This window comes from Amyelois transitella, chromosome 10, assembly GCF_032362555.1.
Source record: "Amyelois transitella isolate CPQ chromosome 10, ilAmyTran1.1, whole genome shotgun sequence".
Classification (NCBI taxonomy): domain Eukaryota; kingdom Metazoa; phylum Arthropoda; class Insecta; order Lepidoptera; family Pyralidae; genus Amyelois; species Amyelois transitella.
The window spans coordinates 7506904-7527212 of NC_083513.1; the positions used below are offsets into that span (position 1 = coordinate 7506904).

General features: G+C 36.4%; 1 protein-coding gene and 1 long non-coding RNA gene across 2 annotated transcripts; both read left to right on the forward strand.

Annotated features, from left to right (window-relative positions):
* Positions 1 to 7440: 7440 nt before the first annotated feature.
* On the forward strand, positions 7441 to 8284 carry LOC132902163 (uncharacterized). Its single transcript, XR_009657037.1, has 2 exons — positions 7441 to 7611; positions 7854 to 8284. It is a non-coding gene; the product is annotated as an uncharacterized LOC132902163 (long non-coding RNA).
* A 678-nt stretch (positions 8285 to 8962) lies between these two features.
* Positions 8963 to 13031, forward strand: LOC132902175 (uncharacterized). The gene is made up of 4 exons (XM_060946261.1): positions 8963 to 10142; positions 10207 to 10700; positions 10997 to 11000; positions 11668 to 13031. Exons 1-4 carry the CDS (start codon positions 8963 to 8965, stop codon positions 13029 to 13031), a joined length of 3042 nt encoding a protein of 1013 aa, XP_060802244.1.
* Positions 13032 to 20309: the final 7278 nt, after the last annotated feature.

Sequence of the window (20309 nt, forward strand, 5' to 3'; positions counted from 1 at the left end):
AAATAATATCTTTTTCCCAAACAATTTACGCTAATGCAAGTGTTAAAAGCCGAAGAATTTTAAGATTAATATTATTCATTTAAAAAATAAACCATTTCATTCAAATAAAAGAAAAATTCCTACCCTTTTACTGGTAGCTAATAAATATCATTTGCATCAGATTTTGCTATGTTGACTTTGCAATCTACGCAGGAATAGTGCTTTTCTTAAATCATTGGAAAGGCTTATGAACTTAAATAAGGTAATGTGCTGTTACTATTTTTGAATATTTCTAACCGTAAACGTGACCTATGAGTTTGTACCCTGTGAATTAAATGATGATAAAATGTACTCAAATTGTAGTACCTGCATTCACTTCTGAATTAAAATCAATCCTGTTTTAATGTTCTAGCTACGGCGGAACTCTTAACTACTCGCCACTAAAAGGAAGACTTTTCTGGAATGTCTTAACTTGCATTATTGCTTTAAGGCCGCGAAGCAGAGTGTAGCCGGCGGATTTAGAGTTTTTCCAAAGCATTTTGCGACTTGGTCTAGAGCCAAATCTGTATTAATAGTTAGCTTAAATTTAGTGATTGTCGTTATTGACAATAGCTTTCTTGGTAAGCGCCAAGTCGTTATCACCAACAAAATTGTGAAGATGTAATTTTGTTTTTTTATTAATGTGGACGAAGCCAAAGAAGTGTGCAAGGTTCGTGGCAAGTGGAAACATATAGTCTATGCCTACCCCTCTGAGAAAGAGGCGTAATTTTATGACTGTTGAAATTAATTTAAAAGCTGGAATTGTCATAAGTTGACAATTTTAAATATTAATTATTATTATATTGTGATAACGTTGACCATTATTTCATGTGAATGTCCTTTTAATTTATAAATATTTAACTATGAATATTTGAGTGACTGTCAAGTGTTTGCTATTCACCCAATTCATCCATTAATATATTACTCAGATATTTTAGGTCAATGAGTGGAAACTGTTACATCAAATAATCAGAAAGAACGTGTCCCAAGTTTATTTAATCAGTAACCAAAAACATATTTTATTTCACAACTTATTATCACATACGTATAGTCACGCCGATATCACTTGCGATATATACAGAGCCAACAGTCTTGAATGCTTAATGATAGAATTGAGATTCAAATAGTGACTGGTTGAACTTATTATATAACATTTTTTTATTATATACTAGTTTTCGAGCTTATCTTTGCATGTGTCTGTCTTGAACAAAAAAAAAAGAATAAAACAAGTTAAGGTACTTTTAAACAAATCACTACACACAAATAGACATAGCCCCAAAGTAAATTTGGAAATTTGTAATAGGATGCCAACTCAAGTATACCATATTTCATAAAAAGTATCTACTTATAACGATAAATAACCAAAACTGAACCTAATCCGAAAACATTTTTTCCTTCATGACCTGACCGGGGATCGAATCCGAGCAATGTCAAGACGTGCCTGTCGAAAGATAAATAAATTTATAAGTTCTCGCACCGAGACATAATCCATTTATACGTCGCTGCCAGCACTCGCCGTACTACTAAAAAATAACAAAGTCACCCGCTGCAGTCTGCATCGGTCGCCATTTTATTTTCCCAACAATTTTTCATATTACGAGTATAACGCCCGCGATTGGGGTGTCGCGTCCGAAGACTGGCGTGGAAGCACACCTATATTTTAATTATAAAGTTCTACTCTCATATAAATGAATTAGTTAAAATATTTCACTATTCCGTAAATATCGTAAGAGACGACTAAGTAGATTTATCAAGCACAAGATTCTATATATGTCTGGTAGCGAAATATGTATGTGTTTCAGCTTCAACGGCTTCCAAGCTGCTCCTTCTCATGCGCAGATTGTTAAAAGAAATCAAGAAAGACTTAATTTTGGTATTCTCCTTTTAGGCGATGAACCAATAATAATAATAAAAATAATAAAAAAAACGTTTATTTTCTCTTCACAAATAAATACATAAGGAAGGAAGCGCTATAGATAACTTAACTAAGTTCTGAAGTCAGAGACTTGAACGAACTTGTACACTTTGTGAAGAGACTAGTCCCTGAAATAGGTCTCCTAAGAAACCTGTCCTACAGGTGACTAGGCCCCTCCCTTGGAGTACTTGTTGTAGTCACTGGTGCTTGAATATGTATCGTTTACGGATACACTTATGAATTTGTATGAACGTATATATATACATCATATACATGTATAAATATATGTATCTATACATCCACATATACACATAACTACATACTCGTAGCATTTATTATCTATACTTTTATCTTATGTTAACTATTACTAAATAATATAAGTATTGTATGATTAGGTACTAATATGGATTTGATTGAGTAGGTACTAACATATTTGGGCTGTTTAATTTGTATTGTATGTGTGGTTGTGAGAAGGATGTGTTGTTTATGTGTACGAAAGTGGTTTTTTATTTGGAGGAAGATTTAGTGGTGAGGAATTGCATTGGTGGTTGTGCTAAATAATTTGTTCAAGTAGCTTTTCTGTGTCTGTATAATTTAATGTTTTTAGGTAGGTTATAATTGTTTTTTTACAGCTATATTTGTGTAGTGGGTATATATTTAAATGTTTGTTTATTTTGTTGTAAATGTACGGTCCAAGGTAAAAGAAGAAAGAAGTTGCAGTAGCTGTGTTGTGAGGGGGTATTACGCAAACTGTTCTGTTCCGTCGCCTGTCTATGAATTTATTTGGGTCATATTGGATGTAAGAGTGTTGTGTAAGGGTGATGCGTAATATATATGATTGTCTGACTGTGAGTACGTCCCAATGTTTATATAGTTCATCAGTTGGGTGACGAAAGGGGAGGCTCGCTGCTACCTTAAGAATGCATCTTTGGGCTCTTTCGACTTCTAGAAGGTGTGTTTTGGCTACTCCCCCCCATGTGGTAATACAGTAGTTGATGAGCGATTGGCATAGGGCGTTGTACACCATCAGTATCACTTTACGGTCGGATATATGTCTAATAGTTTTAAATATATAGACTAGTTTGCGCAGTCTAGTTGTTAGGGTTTCCGTATGTTGTTTAAACGATAGGGTTTGGTCTATAATGACTCCTAGGTATTTTAAGTGTTCAACTTTTTCTAACTGGGGGCATGTACAATTTTGGAACATTTGGTTACAATCGTGAGCGGTTAAGGTGAAGGTTGGTGGCGGTTGTAGATTAGTTTTGAATGAGAATGTAACGTATTTGGTTTTGCTTGTGTTAAGAGTCAGTCGGTTGCTAGTAAGCCAGTTGTTTGCTAAGTGAAGTCCATTTTGGGCTATGTCGAACGTTTCGTCCCAATTATTTCCTTTAAAGAAGAGTGCAGTGTCATCTGCAAAGGCAAAAATTCTACCACTGTCAAGTTGGATTCGGCACAAACTATCAATATAGACCAGGAAGAGGGTAGGAGAGATGCAGCTGCCCTGTGGTACACCACATGTTACTTCTGACTCTTCACTGGTCCAGTTTCCTATTCTGGTTCTTTGTTTTCTGCGGGTCAAGAAGTCCCGGAACAGTGAAAGGGTAATTCCCCTAATTCCTATTCTTTCTAGTTTGCCTAGTAAGCGTGGTATGGGGACAGTGTCGAATGCCTTCTTTAGATCGAGGAATATTACAAGACATTGCTCTTTATTATCTAGGGAGGAGATGATGGCATTGGTTAATTCCTGAACTGCGTCACTAGTTGACCTACCGGCTCGGAATCCATACTGGAATGGGGATAGTAGTTTATTGGATTCTAAAAATTGGATCAGGCGGTTATTCATTATCCGTTCCAGGATTTTTGATAAAGCTGGGAGTATTGAGATGGGTCTATAATTATCGACTCTGCTCTTTTCGCCGCTTTTGTAGATAGGTTTTATGAGAGCTGTCTTGAAGGCTGAGGGGAAAATGCCATGCGTAACTGATAGGTTGCATATGTGTGTGATTGGTTTAACCAGTAGAACAGCGTATCGCTTAATTATCCAACTTGGGATTTGGTCTAAACCAACCGCACTTTTTTCTTTTAGCCCTATGATGAGCTGTAGGACCTCTTCCTCCAAGACGGGAGCCATCATTAAGCTATGGGCTGGGGAAGGTGTGGGATGTCTGGTTTGGTGAGATATGTCTTGTTCCCGGCACACTAGAGGGCTTTGGTCTGACAGTTGTTGTCCAATTGTAGCAAAAAATGAGTTTATATTATTGATACTATCCTTGGGGCAGTTTTCATTCAGTAGATTTTGTGAGTGGTCTTGGGAACGATTAATACCATTAATGTCCTTAATAACTTGCCAGAGATGTTTTGAGTTTTTTGTATAATAACCGACATACATATAAAATCACGCCTCTTTCCCGGAGGGGAGAGGCAGAGACTACGTCTTTCCACTATCTCTAACTAGTAACTTGTCACTATCTCTGAACTTCTCTAACTTGGCCTTGGAATCTTGAAGGTATTGAATCTGTCTACTCCGTTATGAAAAAAGACGTGTATATATGACGCCTGCAATTGGCGTGTCGCGTTTGATACGATCGCTGGCGTGGTAACACACCTTCGTACATTAACCGATACCATTTATATGATAAACACAGTTTTCTGTGACAAAATCGCGTGACTTTACAAGGGATTAGTTATTTTTAGACGACGCGAGGTATTTCCAGCATTTAAACGTAGTTCATTTAGACACGGTTTTAAAATTTAAAATCAATTGACATGCAATGTTAGCTTTAATTTCTTTTATAGTATCGTAATTTTGGTAGGGAAACATACATAACTACCTAATTTCCATAACATTGTTCAGGTGCATTTTGTAGAAAAATAATTTTGAAATAAAAAAAATATCAACAAAAACTTTGAACAATCAGGGATCTGGGGATGTTATAAAAAAAATGACAATTTCCCTACATCGATATATCAAATGTTCGTTTTATGTCAACAGCGAAATACACACGAGGCAATGATGCAAAGGCTTTAGGAGATATCGTGGTTCACGCTCCATAAAGCAAACGTATCCACACATATACATCATGTTATAAAATAAACAGAAAGTTGCGTTAAACGGAACGCCAGCGTACATTGTTATGCAGATGCAAAGCTGTGTGAGAGATAAGATTTTTTTGTATTATTTTCTGTTACATTGTTGAAAATTTGGGTATTTATTTTTTTACAGTATTTTAATGTTAATATATTTTTTCTTTGTCAGATTAATCATAATCTTCTTGACGTTGGTCTCGATTGCATCCTTCTTGGGTTTTTTTCATTATCAGTTTTAATTGTATATTGTTATTGGAATTTGGTGGACGTAATAAGCATCTTTGCAGCAAAACGTCTGATTTTCATTTTCTCTTTTTTTGAACTAATAAATAGTTTCTATGGTATAATGTTATCTGAATATCATCAGCATGCCATCAAGCAGAACGTGCCCTTACAGTTTTTGGAAACTATTAGCTCTTTCTACCCAATAGTGATAATTATATGTAGATTTTGTATACATTTAACCCAATAACCGCAGAATAATTACTTTAATATATTGAGTTCGTTGTTATAAAATGTCAGCGCAATTAGGAGCTTGCCCAAGTAATCGTCTCAAGCGCACTTATACAAACAGACATTCAATTGCACAGAAGTGAGGTAATTCAAACAAAATCAGGAAGCATCACTGAATGTTTGGTTTACAAACGACTGGCTCTATTTGTGTTACAAATGTAAGCTGCGTCGCTCTTCGTTACTTCCTCTTAGTAGTTAATGGACTTGATTTAGATACAGAAGATCAAATGGTTTAACATAGGAAGGTATTTGTAATAGCTAACGCTGCCCCAGAATAATGTACCTTGTGTCATTGTCCTAATAACGTCCTAATCCTTGTTGCACTTCTTTCTACTACTATCTATTTAACGGCCTCTGTGGCGCAGCGGTAGTGCGCTTGTCTGTGACACCGGGGGTCCCAGGTTCGAATCCCGGCCAGGGCATGATGAGAAACGAACTTTCTCCGATTGGCCTTGGTCTTGGATGTTTATCTATATAAGTATTTATTATAAAAATATAGTATCGTGGAGTTAGTATCTCGTAATACAAGTCTCGAACTTACTTCGAGGCTAACTCAATCTGCATAATTTGTCCCGTATATATTTATATTTATTTATTATAGCTAAAGAGGAGCCCTTGGTCCTTTTTCAACCACAATCCAAGAGTACTTAGGTAGGTAGGCCCAAAATTAGGCATGTAACAATACCAAGCGATACTTGAAATGTAACCTACTAACTGGTACTTGCCCTGCTGAGTCTACGTACTAAAAATCTCAGTTAAACCTGTTAGAAATAAGTACATTTATATTGGCAACACTGAAGTCTATGATTGACTATTTCTAAGTTATTGTTTGTCTTTGGTCTTTCTTTTCTCAACAAAACCAATTTTCCAATTCGTCGAAATCAAAGTAAATTCCGAGACTCAGTGTATTTTTATTATAAGAAATTTATTCTCGAGTGCAAACCGTTGAAGTTTCCGCACCAAAGCCACCGGAACCTATTACATTCGCGTCTCATTCCACAATTGGCTTCGTCTGAACTTAGTGTCAAGGAGAATCAGAACGCTAAACGGCTAAAGTTTTTCCTAGCAAAAGCGGATAAATCGGCCGAGAATTTCTAGCATTGTGTCCGTATTAGTGAGAATAGACGTTCCCGGCGACAAAAGCTGTTTGTGGCCGGTGGTACAATGATATAGGAGGGATGGATAGCGCCTGAATAGACAAAGGTTGAAAGGAGAGCAATTACTGGAGAGCACTTGATGTGAGAGGCATTGTTGAACTGCCTACTTTTGTTATTGCTAAACTAGGAAATTGTATTAAAGTTTCTTGATATTTTTAAATAAGACACATCCATGGGATCCAAAGATGAATATATCCATACAGCTGAACTTGGCCTTTCAGTCTTTTCAAGACTGCTGGCTCTGTCTACCCCACAAGAGATATAGACGTGATGATATATATATATGAATTCGACGTCGACGCCTTGACAGTTAAGATAATATTGGTGTAACTTTCTGTGTCTAAATTGAAGTGTTAATACAAAAAATAAATTATAATACCTATGTGAGCTCCGATTTGTGATCGGTACGGAAAAAAGCAAACGAACGAACATCTACTTATCAAATACTTGTTATTATAATAGGTCTGTGGAATATTCCTGAATGCAATAACGAAATATGAAGATTCGATCATCGTGCTTAATCGAGCTCTTATGAAGCTATATGGTTTCCAGCAGAGTAATTTAAAACCATTTCAACTCCTCCTGCGATCAATCAAAAATTCATCATTTCCTCAACAGCTGATAATTGACTAAATTGTACTGATTGAGAATATGCTAAAGGAAACCTGTCCGAAAACCTCTCACATATTAAAAAGCGTAGGGGAACGTGGGGTAATGGGAGCGGTCGGGCAATGGGAGCTATGGTGTTTGAGCGGAATGCAGACACATTTGCGCGATCGTTGGTACTCGGCTACTTCCGTCGACAATAGGCAAACTTCGCCTGACGCGCTTGAACCGTTAGTGCCATTCGTTTAGTCACAAGGGACAGTTGTGTGTTTTTCGCTCCACGCTTACAAGAAATTGCCGATTGCCATTATCAAGGTAAGCATGAAAATATAATCTTATTTTAATGTAGTTATGCTTATTATATCGCTAGATTCGTTAACTAACAAGTACAAATAGTTGAATTGTGATTGAGAATACAATTACATAGTTATGTCAATACTTTTCAAAATGGTGGTCAGCGGGTAATGGTAGCCTAGTAAGGCTCTCATTACTCGACATCGATCCCATTGCCCCATTTAGTCAGTTCAGAGATATAAAATGCTTATTTTTTCTTTTAGATGCCACGTACAAGAACTCGGACAACAACAAAAGCTTCTTGGACAGTGGATTCATTAGAAAATGCGGTATTTGTTCGACAGTAGCTACAAAAACTCACCTAAGCTGGGAAGACGTACTGTATTTGCCCAAGAAGAAAAGCCAAACCAAGCGTTTTATTATATTGATAATTGTAATAACTAAATCTCATGCATAGTATACGTTTTGTTATTTTTTTCTTTAATAGTAATTATAATGGCTCCCATTTTCCCTATGAGCGTTAAATGGGCTCTCATTACCCGCATCTGTCGGGTAATAGGAGCGACTGACTTTTTTTAGTAAAACGCTAATTGTACCTTATTTCATGTCTGTACTTGATTATAACTATGATTAAAATGTTCTCTAATAATGAAGGTAAGAGTTTATAATAAAAAAATACAAATATTTCGACTAACGTGATTTTTATTAAAACTTTCCCTTAATAGGCTCCCATTACCCTATTCTCCCCTACAGTATAATTAAATTTTGTTCAAAACAATAGTCCAATTATTTAGGACTATTCTAGTTGTCCTATGCCTCCTCTCCCTAAGGATTTGAGCTAATGCACGTTGGAGTACACGAGACAAAATCACCCGTTTGCAGGCTGCACTGGTCTAATACCTTTATGTGCCGTTTCTAAGGCCTCGTTTACATAGAAATGCATAAATGTTTAAACTCCTTCATACTCGGGTTTTCCAATATATGTATACTCAAACTTTGTTTATTTTGCCTTAGCAAAAAGTATTTTTGTGTATTGTGATAACATAATATCATGAAGTTACATAAATTGACAATGTTATGTGTTACTTAGCTTGATTTTTAAGTAAATTAATAGAAAAATACTCCTCATTTTTCACTGAAGAAATAAGAATGAAGTAGGTAATCAAATATCTTTAACATTATGAAATAACTTCAAGAAAAATAGAAAGAACCTAAATACAACCGAAAAATGCCGCAAAACAACTAGCTTTTTTTGCAACGTCGTGTTCTACCTTCACTATCACTTTAGCGCATTTTCAGTCTCGTCGCGCGCGCGGTTACGCTAACTACTTGTGTACGTGCGATCTCCAGTCTTCCGTGGAAAGAATTCGTGATGGCTAATAAGCTTTTGAAATGTTCAACGTGTAATATTGTAATTAACGAGGTGTTAGCTTTCGTTAGTAATAAAATCGATGTGATGGACGAAGATAGTATCGCTCACATATGTGTCAGTGCTTTTTCCGAAAACGATATTCTAGATGCTAAAAACTTGTTGTTTGAGTCTGTGCCGACGACCAAGAAGAAAAAGCAAAGAAAACGTAACGGAAAAACACTTCGCAATATAGATGATATCATCTGTTTGCTTAAGGAAACGGACCCCGAAGAAATCCCAATCTTTGTAGCTCGTGAGTTGCAAAAGCTGCCCCCTGTACTTTTCGATCACGTAGACGTAACTCGTATTTTAAAAGACCTTCTCAAGATACAACAAGATGTTAACTTAATAAAAAGTAATTATGTCACGTCTGAACAGTTATCTATAGTAAAGGATGATATACAGTATTTGAAACATACACCTTTAATCGAGAACAATAACTGTAACATAAATAATCGTCGAGGTGCTTGTTTAATCGACAGTTTTTCCTATAACAGCGGGCCGATGGGCTTACATCCGCTATGCGAAAACACAATTGTAGATATCAACGACCACCAACACTCAACATCCTCACCTAAATTGGTATACCGAGATATGCAATGTCCCCAAAATCATTCAACAGATCAGGGTAATATTTTAAAACAAACTCAAGTCCGAGATATCCAAGAGGCGGGTAGTCAGCGAGTGCAAATCTGCGACGGAGCGGCCGCTGTGACTCATGCGCGGGCAGAGCCGGTCCCCGCTACTGCGCACAGTATCGAAGCGTGCGATAAGACATCTACCATCGGACTGCGACACACGGTCGGCCAGCCTGACAAAACATTGGTTGAGGATCGTAATGATGATCGTCGGAGACCCATTTTGAGTAATGAGGAATGGACTCTGGTTCAAAAGAAAAGAAGGAGATATAAGTTTGCAGGTATGAGAGGCAAGGCCATGCTCGAACCAGAGGAAAAATTTAAAGCTGCAGATGTGAAAACACCCATATACATATACAATGTGGGCAAGGAAGTTACGGAAAATGATATTTGTGACTACATCAAGAAACGGGCTAACATCAATGTGACAGTGGAGAAAGTAGTTATGAAAGTCTCAAAGGATTATCAATCTTACAAAATATTTGTACCCAAACATCATCTGGGTTCAATTCTAAAAGATGATTTTTGGCCTGAGGGAATAGCATATAGAGAATATATACATTTTAGGCCCAGAAACCGTGATCAGAAATCCTTCAATAATGGGAACAACAAAGCTCGTTAGTTTTAACTGCAAGTGTGTCAGACGGTCACTGGAATGTATACGTCGGCTGTGTAGCACCGCGGACGTTATTGCGTTGCAAGAGACATGGTTGCTGCCTGAGGATATTGCTTTCCTTGATACCATAGATGAGGCATTTTCTTTCACCGGAAAGTCAGCTGTAGACATGTCTGCAGGGATATTAAAGGGAAGACCATACGGGGGTGTCGCCCTGCTCTGGAGAAAAGCAGCTTTTCCGTCGGTTTCGGTTGTGCAGTGTAGAAGTGATCGTATAAGTGCGATAAAAATAATGAATAACAATCGGTCAATATTGATATTTTCAGTTTATATGCCTACGGATTCAAAGGATAATCTTCCGGAATTTACAGACTGTTTGGGTGAAATTTATTCTATTATTGAAAGTTATAACATAGAATCCGCTTATGTACTTGGTGACTTTAACGCGCACCCCAGTGAACTATTTAGTAAAGAATTGCTTAATTTTTGTAATGATCAATCATGGTCGTGTATCGATATGGAGATATTGGGTGAGGATACGTTTACGTTCGTGAGCGACGCGCACGGGTGTCGTCGCTGGCTTGACCACTGTGTAGTCACGAGCGCGGCGCGACCATCCGTGCGGGCCGTCTCTGTACTGTATGGCGTATACCACTCAGATCACCACCCATTGCTTATTGAGTGTAACTTAGATCAAATATGTCAAAAAAGTTTATTCGAAAATAATATGACTAATCGTAGTGGTGTTATATGGGGTGAGCGCAATGATAAACAGATTGAAATGTTTATGAATTTGTGTAACACTAAATTAACTGACATTGATTTTCCCGAGGAATTACGTGTATGTGCGGACAAGGTGTGCAACGATGACAGCCATAAAGTATTATTGAACACATGCTGTTGTTGAACATATTTAAATATAATAAAAATATTATCTGAAGCTGCACTTTGTACACACTTAAATAAGCAAAATAAGCAGAAAGTGGTACCTGGATGGAATAGATATGTAAGTGAGGCCCACAGGAAAGCTCGACTTTGTTTTGAAATGTGGTTATTGAACGGTAAACCAACAACAGGTCAATATTATGTTCAAATGTGTGAATCGCGTAAGATATTCAAAGCTAAATTAAAGTATTGTCAAAATAATGCACAACAGATTAAAATGAACATTATAGCCGAGCATCATAAAAATAAACAATTTGGTAAATTTTGGAAATGTACTAATAAGCTTAGTCCAAAAATGGGTCTTCCTGTGAGTGTAGATGGCTTATGTGATCCGTGTGAAATAGCAAACGCCTTTCGACAACATTTTATGGTTCCGCCATCTTCTGTACCGACCCTGGCGTCCAGGTCGCTCGATGCTGAGACTTGTGATAATAACATTAAATTAAGATTTTCTGCTAAAGAAATAGCTGATGTTATTCGTAAGATGACTAGGGGAAAGTCTCCGGGTCACGATGGTCTCAGCATTGAGCACCTAAAATATGCCGGAGTTCATCTGCCAAGGGTGCTTGCCTTATTTTTTAACTTTTGTCTTTCACATAGTTACCTGCCCGAGGATCTCATGCGTACACTGGTTGTCCCAATAGTCAAAAACAAAACTGGCGATGTTTCGGACCTGTCAAATTACAGGCCTATTTCTCTGGCCACCATTGTGGCTAAAGTACTGGACAGTTTGCTTGATAAACAGCTGGAGAAAAATATTAAATTACACGATGCACAGTTCGGCTTTAGGCCGAAGTTATCAACAGAGAGTGCTATCCTTTGTCTCAAGCAGACTGTCCACTATTATACGGCTAGGAACACGCCAGTGTATGCATGTTATCTAGATTTCTCAAAGGCGTTCGACCTGGTGAATTATGAGGTGCTGTGGGGAAAACTTGATGGGCTTCCTTCAGAAGTAACCTGTTTGCTTAAATACTGGTACAGTAATCAGCAGAATACTGTAAGATGGGCAGGCACTTTTTCTGATGAGTACAGGTTGCAGTGCGGTGTGAGACAGGGCGGACTAAGCTCTCCGCGGCTCTTCAACCTGTACATTAATAGTTTGATTGGGGAACTCACCAGCACCGGTCTCGGTTGCTCCATAGATGGCACTTGCATCAATAATATAAGTTATGCTGATGACATGGTGCTGCTGAGTCCCTCGGTTGGTGCCTTGAGACGCATGTTGTCTATTTGTGAGCGATACGCGTTGACCCATGGACTCAGATATAACGCCAAAAAGAGTGAGTTTATGGTGTTCAAAGCCGGTTCTAAACAGTACAAAGCTCCAGCTGTCACTCTTTGCGGCACTCCACTTCATCAAGTGAGCAGTTTTAAGTATCTGGGTCACTGGATCACCGAGACCATGTCAGACGATGTGGACATCGAGAGGGAACGGAGGGCGCTGTCCGTTCGCTGCAATATGCTTGCTCGTAGATTCGCACGTTGTACTAGTGACGTGAAAATAACACTATTCAAGTCGTATTGCCAGTCGCTGTACACGTGCGGCCTATGGGTGAGGTATGCGCGGAGGGCGTATGGCGCGCTCCGTGTCCAGTACAACAACGGGTTCAGGGCGATGTTGGGGTTGCCGCGGTGGTGCAGCGCATCCGCCATGTTCGCGGAGGCACACACGCAGGACTTTTTCGCTGTGATACGCGCGCGCTGCGCCTCGCTACTCAACCGCCTCCGCCGCTCCACCAACACCATCCTGATCACGTTGTCTGAGCGTTGGGACTCACCTTTTCTGCAGACATGGACGATGTATCACACACTTCGGAATAAGAGGTGAGTGGTGCATCATCTATGTCTATGCTTTCATTTTTAATTTTAATTTAATTTCTACTAACACTAGTTATAAGATAATTTGTATTTACTAACAAAATGGAATACGATTTCTGAGAATAAAAAATGATTTATGATTTATTTATTAATAGTTTTTGGTAGATTTTCTCCTTATTATCGTTTAAAATGTATGATTTTAGTTTCACTTTTTTTTTATGTAGACCATGTACTTTTAGCCACAATTTAGATTTAAGAGATGCTGTAAATCATTTTGTATGTCCGCCGTTTCTTCAACACATTCGCTTCGGAAGCGGTAGTAGATGTAATTACATTTAAGTGTCGTCAATTTATTATACCTTTTATCCAATATTGAAAATAAACCTATAAATAAAATTATAAATTTACAATGACAACACCTAGTGAACGATCATTGGTACCGACTTTTCCATAAACTATATACGAAAATGCTGGCAGGAGCCCGCCTGATGGATTATCGAGATCCTTGGATGGGTGCTTTCAACGTAGGATGATTTTTGGTGCGCTGTGTGGATTGGACCAAATGGATGAGGATTTCGTAAAAGCCGTACCCATTATTCCCAGTTTCACACGCCGAATGGATATTACTCTTGTAATTGAGGATTGTTCCCCTTTTCCGAATAGTGGCGCAGGTGTAGACTTTGGCAACTATTGGGAAGTGCATGCGTATGTTTATACTCTTTTCTGGTAGAGTAGGCACATGTCGATGAGAATAATCCACACTAATAATAGTTTTTTTTTTTTTGTATAATTGTATCGAATTCCTCTTTTAGGAGATGGAGTAGCAATCTGTCACTATTTGAATAGCCTAACGTATCCTTTCAGTCTTGTTAAGACTGCTGCCTTTGTCTACCCCGCAAGGGATATTAACGTAACTATATGGTTTTTTGTAACGTAAAAAACTGCTAGAGAGAGTTAACTCTCACAAAATGTGGCACAGATAGAATAGACCATCGGGAGTAATTTTTTCTGAAATAGCCCACGGGAGCGAATCCTCGCGCAAAAGCAAAAGCTAGTACAGAATAAGGACTGAGCTCAAGTTAAATATTTTTCTCCTTACAAAATACAGAATCTGAATAGTTATTTAAAATAATCTTCAACATAAACATTCCTTACCAATTCTATAAAATGTGCGTAAATCAATTGTCTTAAGTATAATTTGGGGTTCCTTAAACCCCTAATTATTTAATGTCGAATTGGAATTAGAATCTAACTATACAGCGTTGTAAATAATCCCATCAAAATGTACTAAAGGGGAAGAAGACTCGAGCTCGGCCCGTCTCCTTCATTTTATGTTTTTACGCCAATTTGAGAAACAATCCAATTTTAAGGGGTTCTGGAGTATATCCGAATTCACTTTTTTCCACAATAAATTGCGGTTAATGAATTAAATACCACTGTAACTTGAGAAAAAGAAGATCCGCTTTTTAGTTAAAAATACTGAGTGGTGATATGTTTTTCTGTTATATAAGACTTTATCTCTTAACTATACATAAGTATTAAGTTCACCTATTATAATACCTTGAGGGTTAATGATCCGTAAGTTAGGAGCAAAAAAATAATAAGTAATAAATAATAAAGTGCATTAAACGTTTTAAACAAAATAAGACAAATACCATTGATAGGCCAATTTCAGCTATATGACTTTTTATAAAGTCATACACCTGAAATTGGCCTTTCAGTCTTTTCAAGACTGTTAGATTTGTCTACCTCGCAAGGGTTATATACTTTTTGTAGGCAGAGACTCATGACCTAATATGTCATCAGAACGCCTTCGACTATATTAAGACATATTCTCAATGGCCTGCATATTAAATTATCATCATGTAATAAATGACGAGTGAGGGAATAACCACTTTCACTTGTGTAACGTGACCTTCACGGAGGTTCTGCCTTACCCTCTCTTGGATCGTAATAGAGGGAAAACCCCGGGCTCCTTCCAAAACAGGATGCAACGCCTAACGCCTTGAGGATGATGATACAACTGAAAACGCCGAATTGAATGTGACATCCGACATTTTTCGCAAATTGGACGCCGTCGTAATCCAATGACTATAATTACCTATATTCAGGAAATTCTTGTTACAATTCGATAACAGTCCAATTACAGTCCAGTCTGCGTTCGTCCGACATACTATCCAATAAATAATTGGATTAAATTCAGAAGGACGTTATAAAGGAATGTGTCGATAAGAGTTAATATTTTGGTGGCATTATTCCATTAATATTATACTGTCGTTATATTAACAGGTTAAATTTGAACTCATATACATATAAACTTATTATATACAAGATATGTTAAAACAAATAGACTTAAATTGAAATCAAATAATATAGAAATAGGAAATTAGCTTTTTTTAAAAAAAATTATAGTATCTGTTGCAGCATAGATATACGTTAAATATTTAAAAAATTGCACTCGTTATCGCTGATATAAATGCTTATAATACGTAAACAAAGCGTAAAATATCTTAGTCATATTATTGCAATTTTTTATGAACAAAAATATAATATTAAGATTATATTTTTGTTCATAAATACTACATTTATAATGAAATAGGAATTTTGATATAAATTTTTTTCTAGCCAGGCCCCGGAAAAATGACTCGTTAAAAAATATAAATTTCTACATAGTATTAGATAAAATCAGAAACTTTAAGAGAAATATTTAGTTTATTGCTAATTCTGTAACATTAGATCAGTACTCTCCTTTAAGTACAAATGATACCGAACACCACATTCCGTTTTGTTGTCAAATTGACTAACAGTCCAATTTACCCGCGGCGCAGAAACTGAATACTAATTGGGTCCGATGTTCGAGAAATTTCCAAACGAATATAGTTTTATAAAGAGATTTTGTAATTACAAAAAGTAGCAGTCCTTTTATATTTTCCATCTGATCAATTGTATTTTTCAAGGCACATTCTGCAGCCAATATGAACCTGGTATTTCTCTTTTTAGATAAAAATGGCGAATTAAAACCGAAAATTAATTCAATTAACCAACCAGACTTTGAAAATGTTATTGAAATGTCAGGTGTGGAATTAATATATGATACCTATTCAGTTCAATTCAAATCTTTATTGGATATCATATGCTCGTAATGACACACTCGTATGACTCTAGTACTTCCTGGAAATTCCATATATTTGCAGTTACTTTGATACAAATATGCAAATAGCGTTTTCGTGCACCTTACAGTTGCATTGAGCCTTCTTTGCACCAATCGTCAAAGCGAAGCCTTTTTCTCTCATTAACATTTTCCCTCGTTATCCGTGTAGTGATTTGATTCAAAAGAAAGATAGTATAAAGGTTATCTGTTTGTAAATTAAAGTATTATTAATTCTGTGCTAATTTACCCTAACAACAGGACCCCAATTATTTTCGTGTAAGTTGTCGTAGTTAAATTGCGTACATTTTCATAACGACACCAATTTCCGTAATTGTTCATGTGGGCTATTCAGAAGTTTCGAATTTCCCCTAATAACTGCGTTTATTTAGTTGTTAGGGATAATAATCTTGTACACATTATATTTTGTCATTGAAAATTAGGTGTTTTAATTTCAAAAGTAAATCAATGATTATGATTAACTTAATCATAATTATAGAAGCATCGCTCAAAGAACTTATATAACTGTATAATACTCGTATTTTAATATGTTAACATGAAAATTACATGTGCTTGATGATCACATAGCGTGTAGACTTGAATATTAAATGAAAACCTACTTGCTTGATTTCATAAGACGTAATAATACAGTTCAATGCAAATATTGCAACCTTATTCCAGGTGAACGGGTAACTTTACAAAATTCAGTTAGGAAACTTTATCTTCACGTCATAAAAATGGTAAAATATTGCGTTATAATGAGGTTGCAAGAAGTTTCCTCTTAACTTCATCTTGGTAGTGTCTTAAGTTACTTTTGAGTTTTACTGTCTGCTCGACTAACATGATGGACTGTGAAAGATGTTTTGATACTTAGAGATGCTTTCTGATAATGATCTTAGATAGTTAATCAGGATATGTTTTGTTCCGAAAGTGTCATAATAAGAGTATAATCACTATAGCGATTTATGGTTATAAAATAGAGCTTTAAGACTACAGTTTGTCGCGTTAATATTTTATGCGCTTCCAGTCTTACGACCCGCAGTATTATAGGGACTCACGTTCTTGTTTGGGGCCACTATAAAGCAAGCGTGTTATAAGAACATATAAGTATTTTTTTTAATAATTCAGCTGTTACTTCCAGCATGTACAATTATAACATTCTTCTTATACAAATTTCAACCTTCGCCGTTATCAAAAACCATCTTTGATATGTTTCCTCCTAAGACACGCGTGAATAGAAACGTGCGTTCAGAATACCTTTTCAAGACGGTGTAACATTGAATAGGAATTCACGCTGAATGGTGAGGCCTGTTAGAACGAATGGGGAGATAAAAAACATATTCTGTTGCTACAAATAAGGGTGAGAGAGAAAGAAAAGCTGCATGTTCTAAAGCTCGTAGCAGGAAGCTCGCCGTCCGCTACATCCGCCCTGTCTGCTTTTGAAAGCCTTTTAGTTCAATTTAGCGTAAAAAAGAGACCAACCGCCCCATTCCTGTGTTTTATGCCACTTGGGAAATTGCTTTCATCACGACTGTATTGGCAGTAATTTGTGACGATTTATTTGTAAAACATTTTTGCGAGATAATTTATTGGTAGGTACCTTTTTAGGAACACGTTTTTATCTGCCCTGCGGAGATACTATGGGACCGTTTTACTAACTGTATGAGTGAGCTATATCTGATATTCTATAATTTTTTTAAACTTTTTTTTTAATGACGTAATTTGAACTTACATAAGTGATAATTATGAGCATTTAGTAAATTGTATTATTTTCAGTCTTTTTAATGCTTTTGTTGTAAAATTTGGAAAATATGAATAAATTTTATTAAAACATTTAGTTTTCCGTAAAGATCGATTTAGAAAAAGGGGCTTAAAGTTGGGCTTAAAGTATTATTTTCAGTTCACCAGGCTTTATATCCGAATATTACACTTATATTCATTTCACATGTTTCTAACGAAGTTGAATAACCATCCAGAAATTTATTGACCAGCATTGTCACATTCACTTTGGTAATCACATGATTACGTTTGACAAGAAAATGGGACTAGGCGTTCGTAAAGAGCTAATGCGTAGGCCTAATCCCGTAAAATTGGCTAGAGTTTCATAGGATTACGTGCCGGTCAGCGCCCACACAAATACCTTCACATTTGCTACACACAACCCTCGGTATTTTCATAATTTTTGAGTTGTCATCTCAATTTCAGGTGAAATGATTTTAAAAAGTTTTAAATTGTATTGGTTTCCTACAAAGTACGAGAGATTGTAGTAAGTATAAAGAGATAGTCTCTGCCAATCCCTCTGGTAATAACTTGATCTCAGATAATAGAAAATAAAAAAATTACTTAGTTAGTATCTCTATGGTAAAGGCTTTCCGGACGTGTGTGACTTTTAAAATGAAGACTTCAAACGGACTTTCCGTTTGAAGTCTTCATTTTAATTCAAGACGTAAACGACTCATTAATTCATTAATCATGAAAGAAGTATGCAGAGATGGTGGCAAGTGAAAAGATGTGGTTTCTGCCTACTTCTCCGGGAACAAGGATTGATTTTATGTATGAATGTAGTTCATAATTTGTATTGTCCAAAAAGTTGCCACCTTGTATCTTCTTGTGAGCAAGATGTTGGCCAATTACGTCAAGGTCCAATGTGAACAGAAAAAATCTACAAAATAAAAATCTCACACTATGAAAGTTTTGACATGTATAAAGCACATACAAAAGACAATCTAGTCTTAGTACCTACTGTACACCCAAGGCCATGAAAGCAATAAGCACGAAATTTGGCGAATGTGTCCTATATAACAAAGACTACCAATTTACTATGCGAGTCTTTGAAATAAATTTACCGCTTGTTCAAATCTCATATACGAGTAATAATAAGGATATTCTAGCTTACTAGAAATGGCACGTGTATGGAGCCTATATTACCTTTTTTACGCACATTTCTTTTTAACCTGCTTCTATAACTTTTATATGGCGTAAGCGAAATTATATTTCTTTGTAATTGCGTATACATACGCATACACTTACCACTTAATACTTAGAGGATAAACAGAGCCAAAATCACAAGATGTAAGACCACGTTTAGTTCAATGGCTTATTAATGGAATTGAAATTCAGATATAGACAGGATACAATTATGGCGCCGTAGAGTAAAATCCGATACATCACCTTTGTTATTACAACGACAAAATAAAATAAACAAGTGAATCGCAATAGTTATTGAACCATTACGAGTTCAAATTACCTTCTTTTAAAAACAGAACATTTGAATTGGAAATAAGAAAATAATGGGTGCCGTTAGAAATAAAATCAACCGTCGCCCCATTATTCCAGTTGTTTGTGATGTGAACGTGATTGGAGTGAACGAACAAAAGAATATTGTTCAGGGCTAAAGGCGCTTATCCATTAATGTTCAAAGACTTGCGATTTACCAGAAAAACTTGTCATACAAATGTCCCTGTTTCCGCGAAGATCTATGGATTTTTATTTGATACCGAAAATTAATATGAGTGTCTGCTTATTCCCAGAATTTGTAAATTTCCATCAAAATATTCAAAACAGTACTTAATAATAATGTCTTAATGACTATGGACACGCCTAAACTTATGACTAAAGAAAGCTGAATAAGTAAGTAATTAGAGGTAACTCTTATATTTTTGGGTCATACGTCGGTTGTAGAAGAACCTTCATACAGAAATTTCGAAAATATATACTGAAACAAAGAGTAAAATTTAAAATTTGACGCACTCTGAAAATTAACAAATTTTTACCAAAAAAATTCAGTTACAAAAGCTAAACAGGCATCCAATGTTGTTGTGGAGTGATGGCCTTATGAAAATCTGCCCTTGATGAGATTTCTACGAGTATTATTATGATAATAATCGTTACTGTACGGTATTTGCGGATAATAGTTTCCGTGTTCCCTTTATTAAACACAAAGACATGAGGGAAAATTCGGGATAGTGGGTACAGTCGGCGGCAAAAGCTGTCGATCGTCTTCTTTAAGATCGGAACAGTATGATGTAAAGTTCTACATAGTTGCATGCCCAATTTTGTCGTTAACTGTACAAGGAAAATATCAAATATTGGTTTTGTGTCGTGTTGTGAAGTCGTGATGGATGGGAAAGGCAGTCAATT

Bases quoted from the DNA above. Each gene is read 5' to 3' on its own strand.
- LOC132902175 (XM_060946261.1), top strand. From the start codon at position 8,963: ATGGCTAATAAGCTTTTGAAATGTTCAACGTGTAATATTGTAATTAAC. The intron at 10,143-10,206 runs GTTCAATTCTAA...TATACATTTTAG, and splicing joins TGTACCCAAACATCATCTGG to GCCCAGAAACCGTGATCAGA.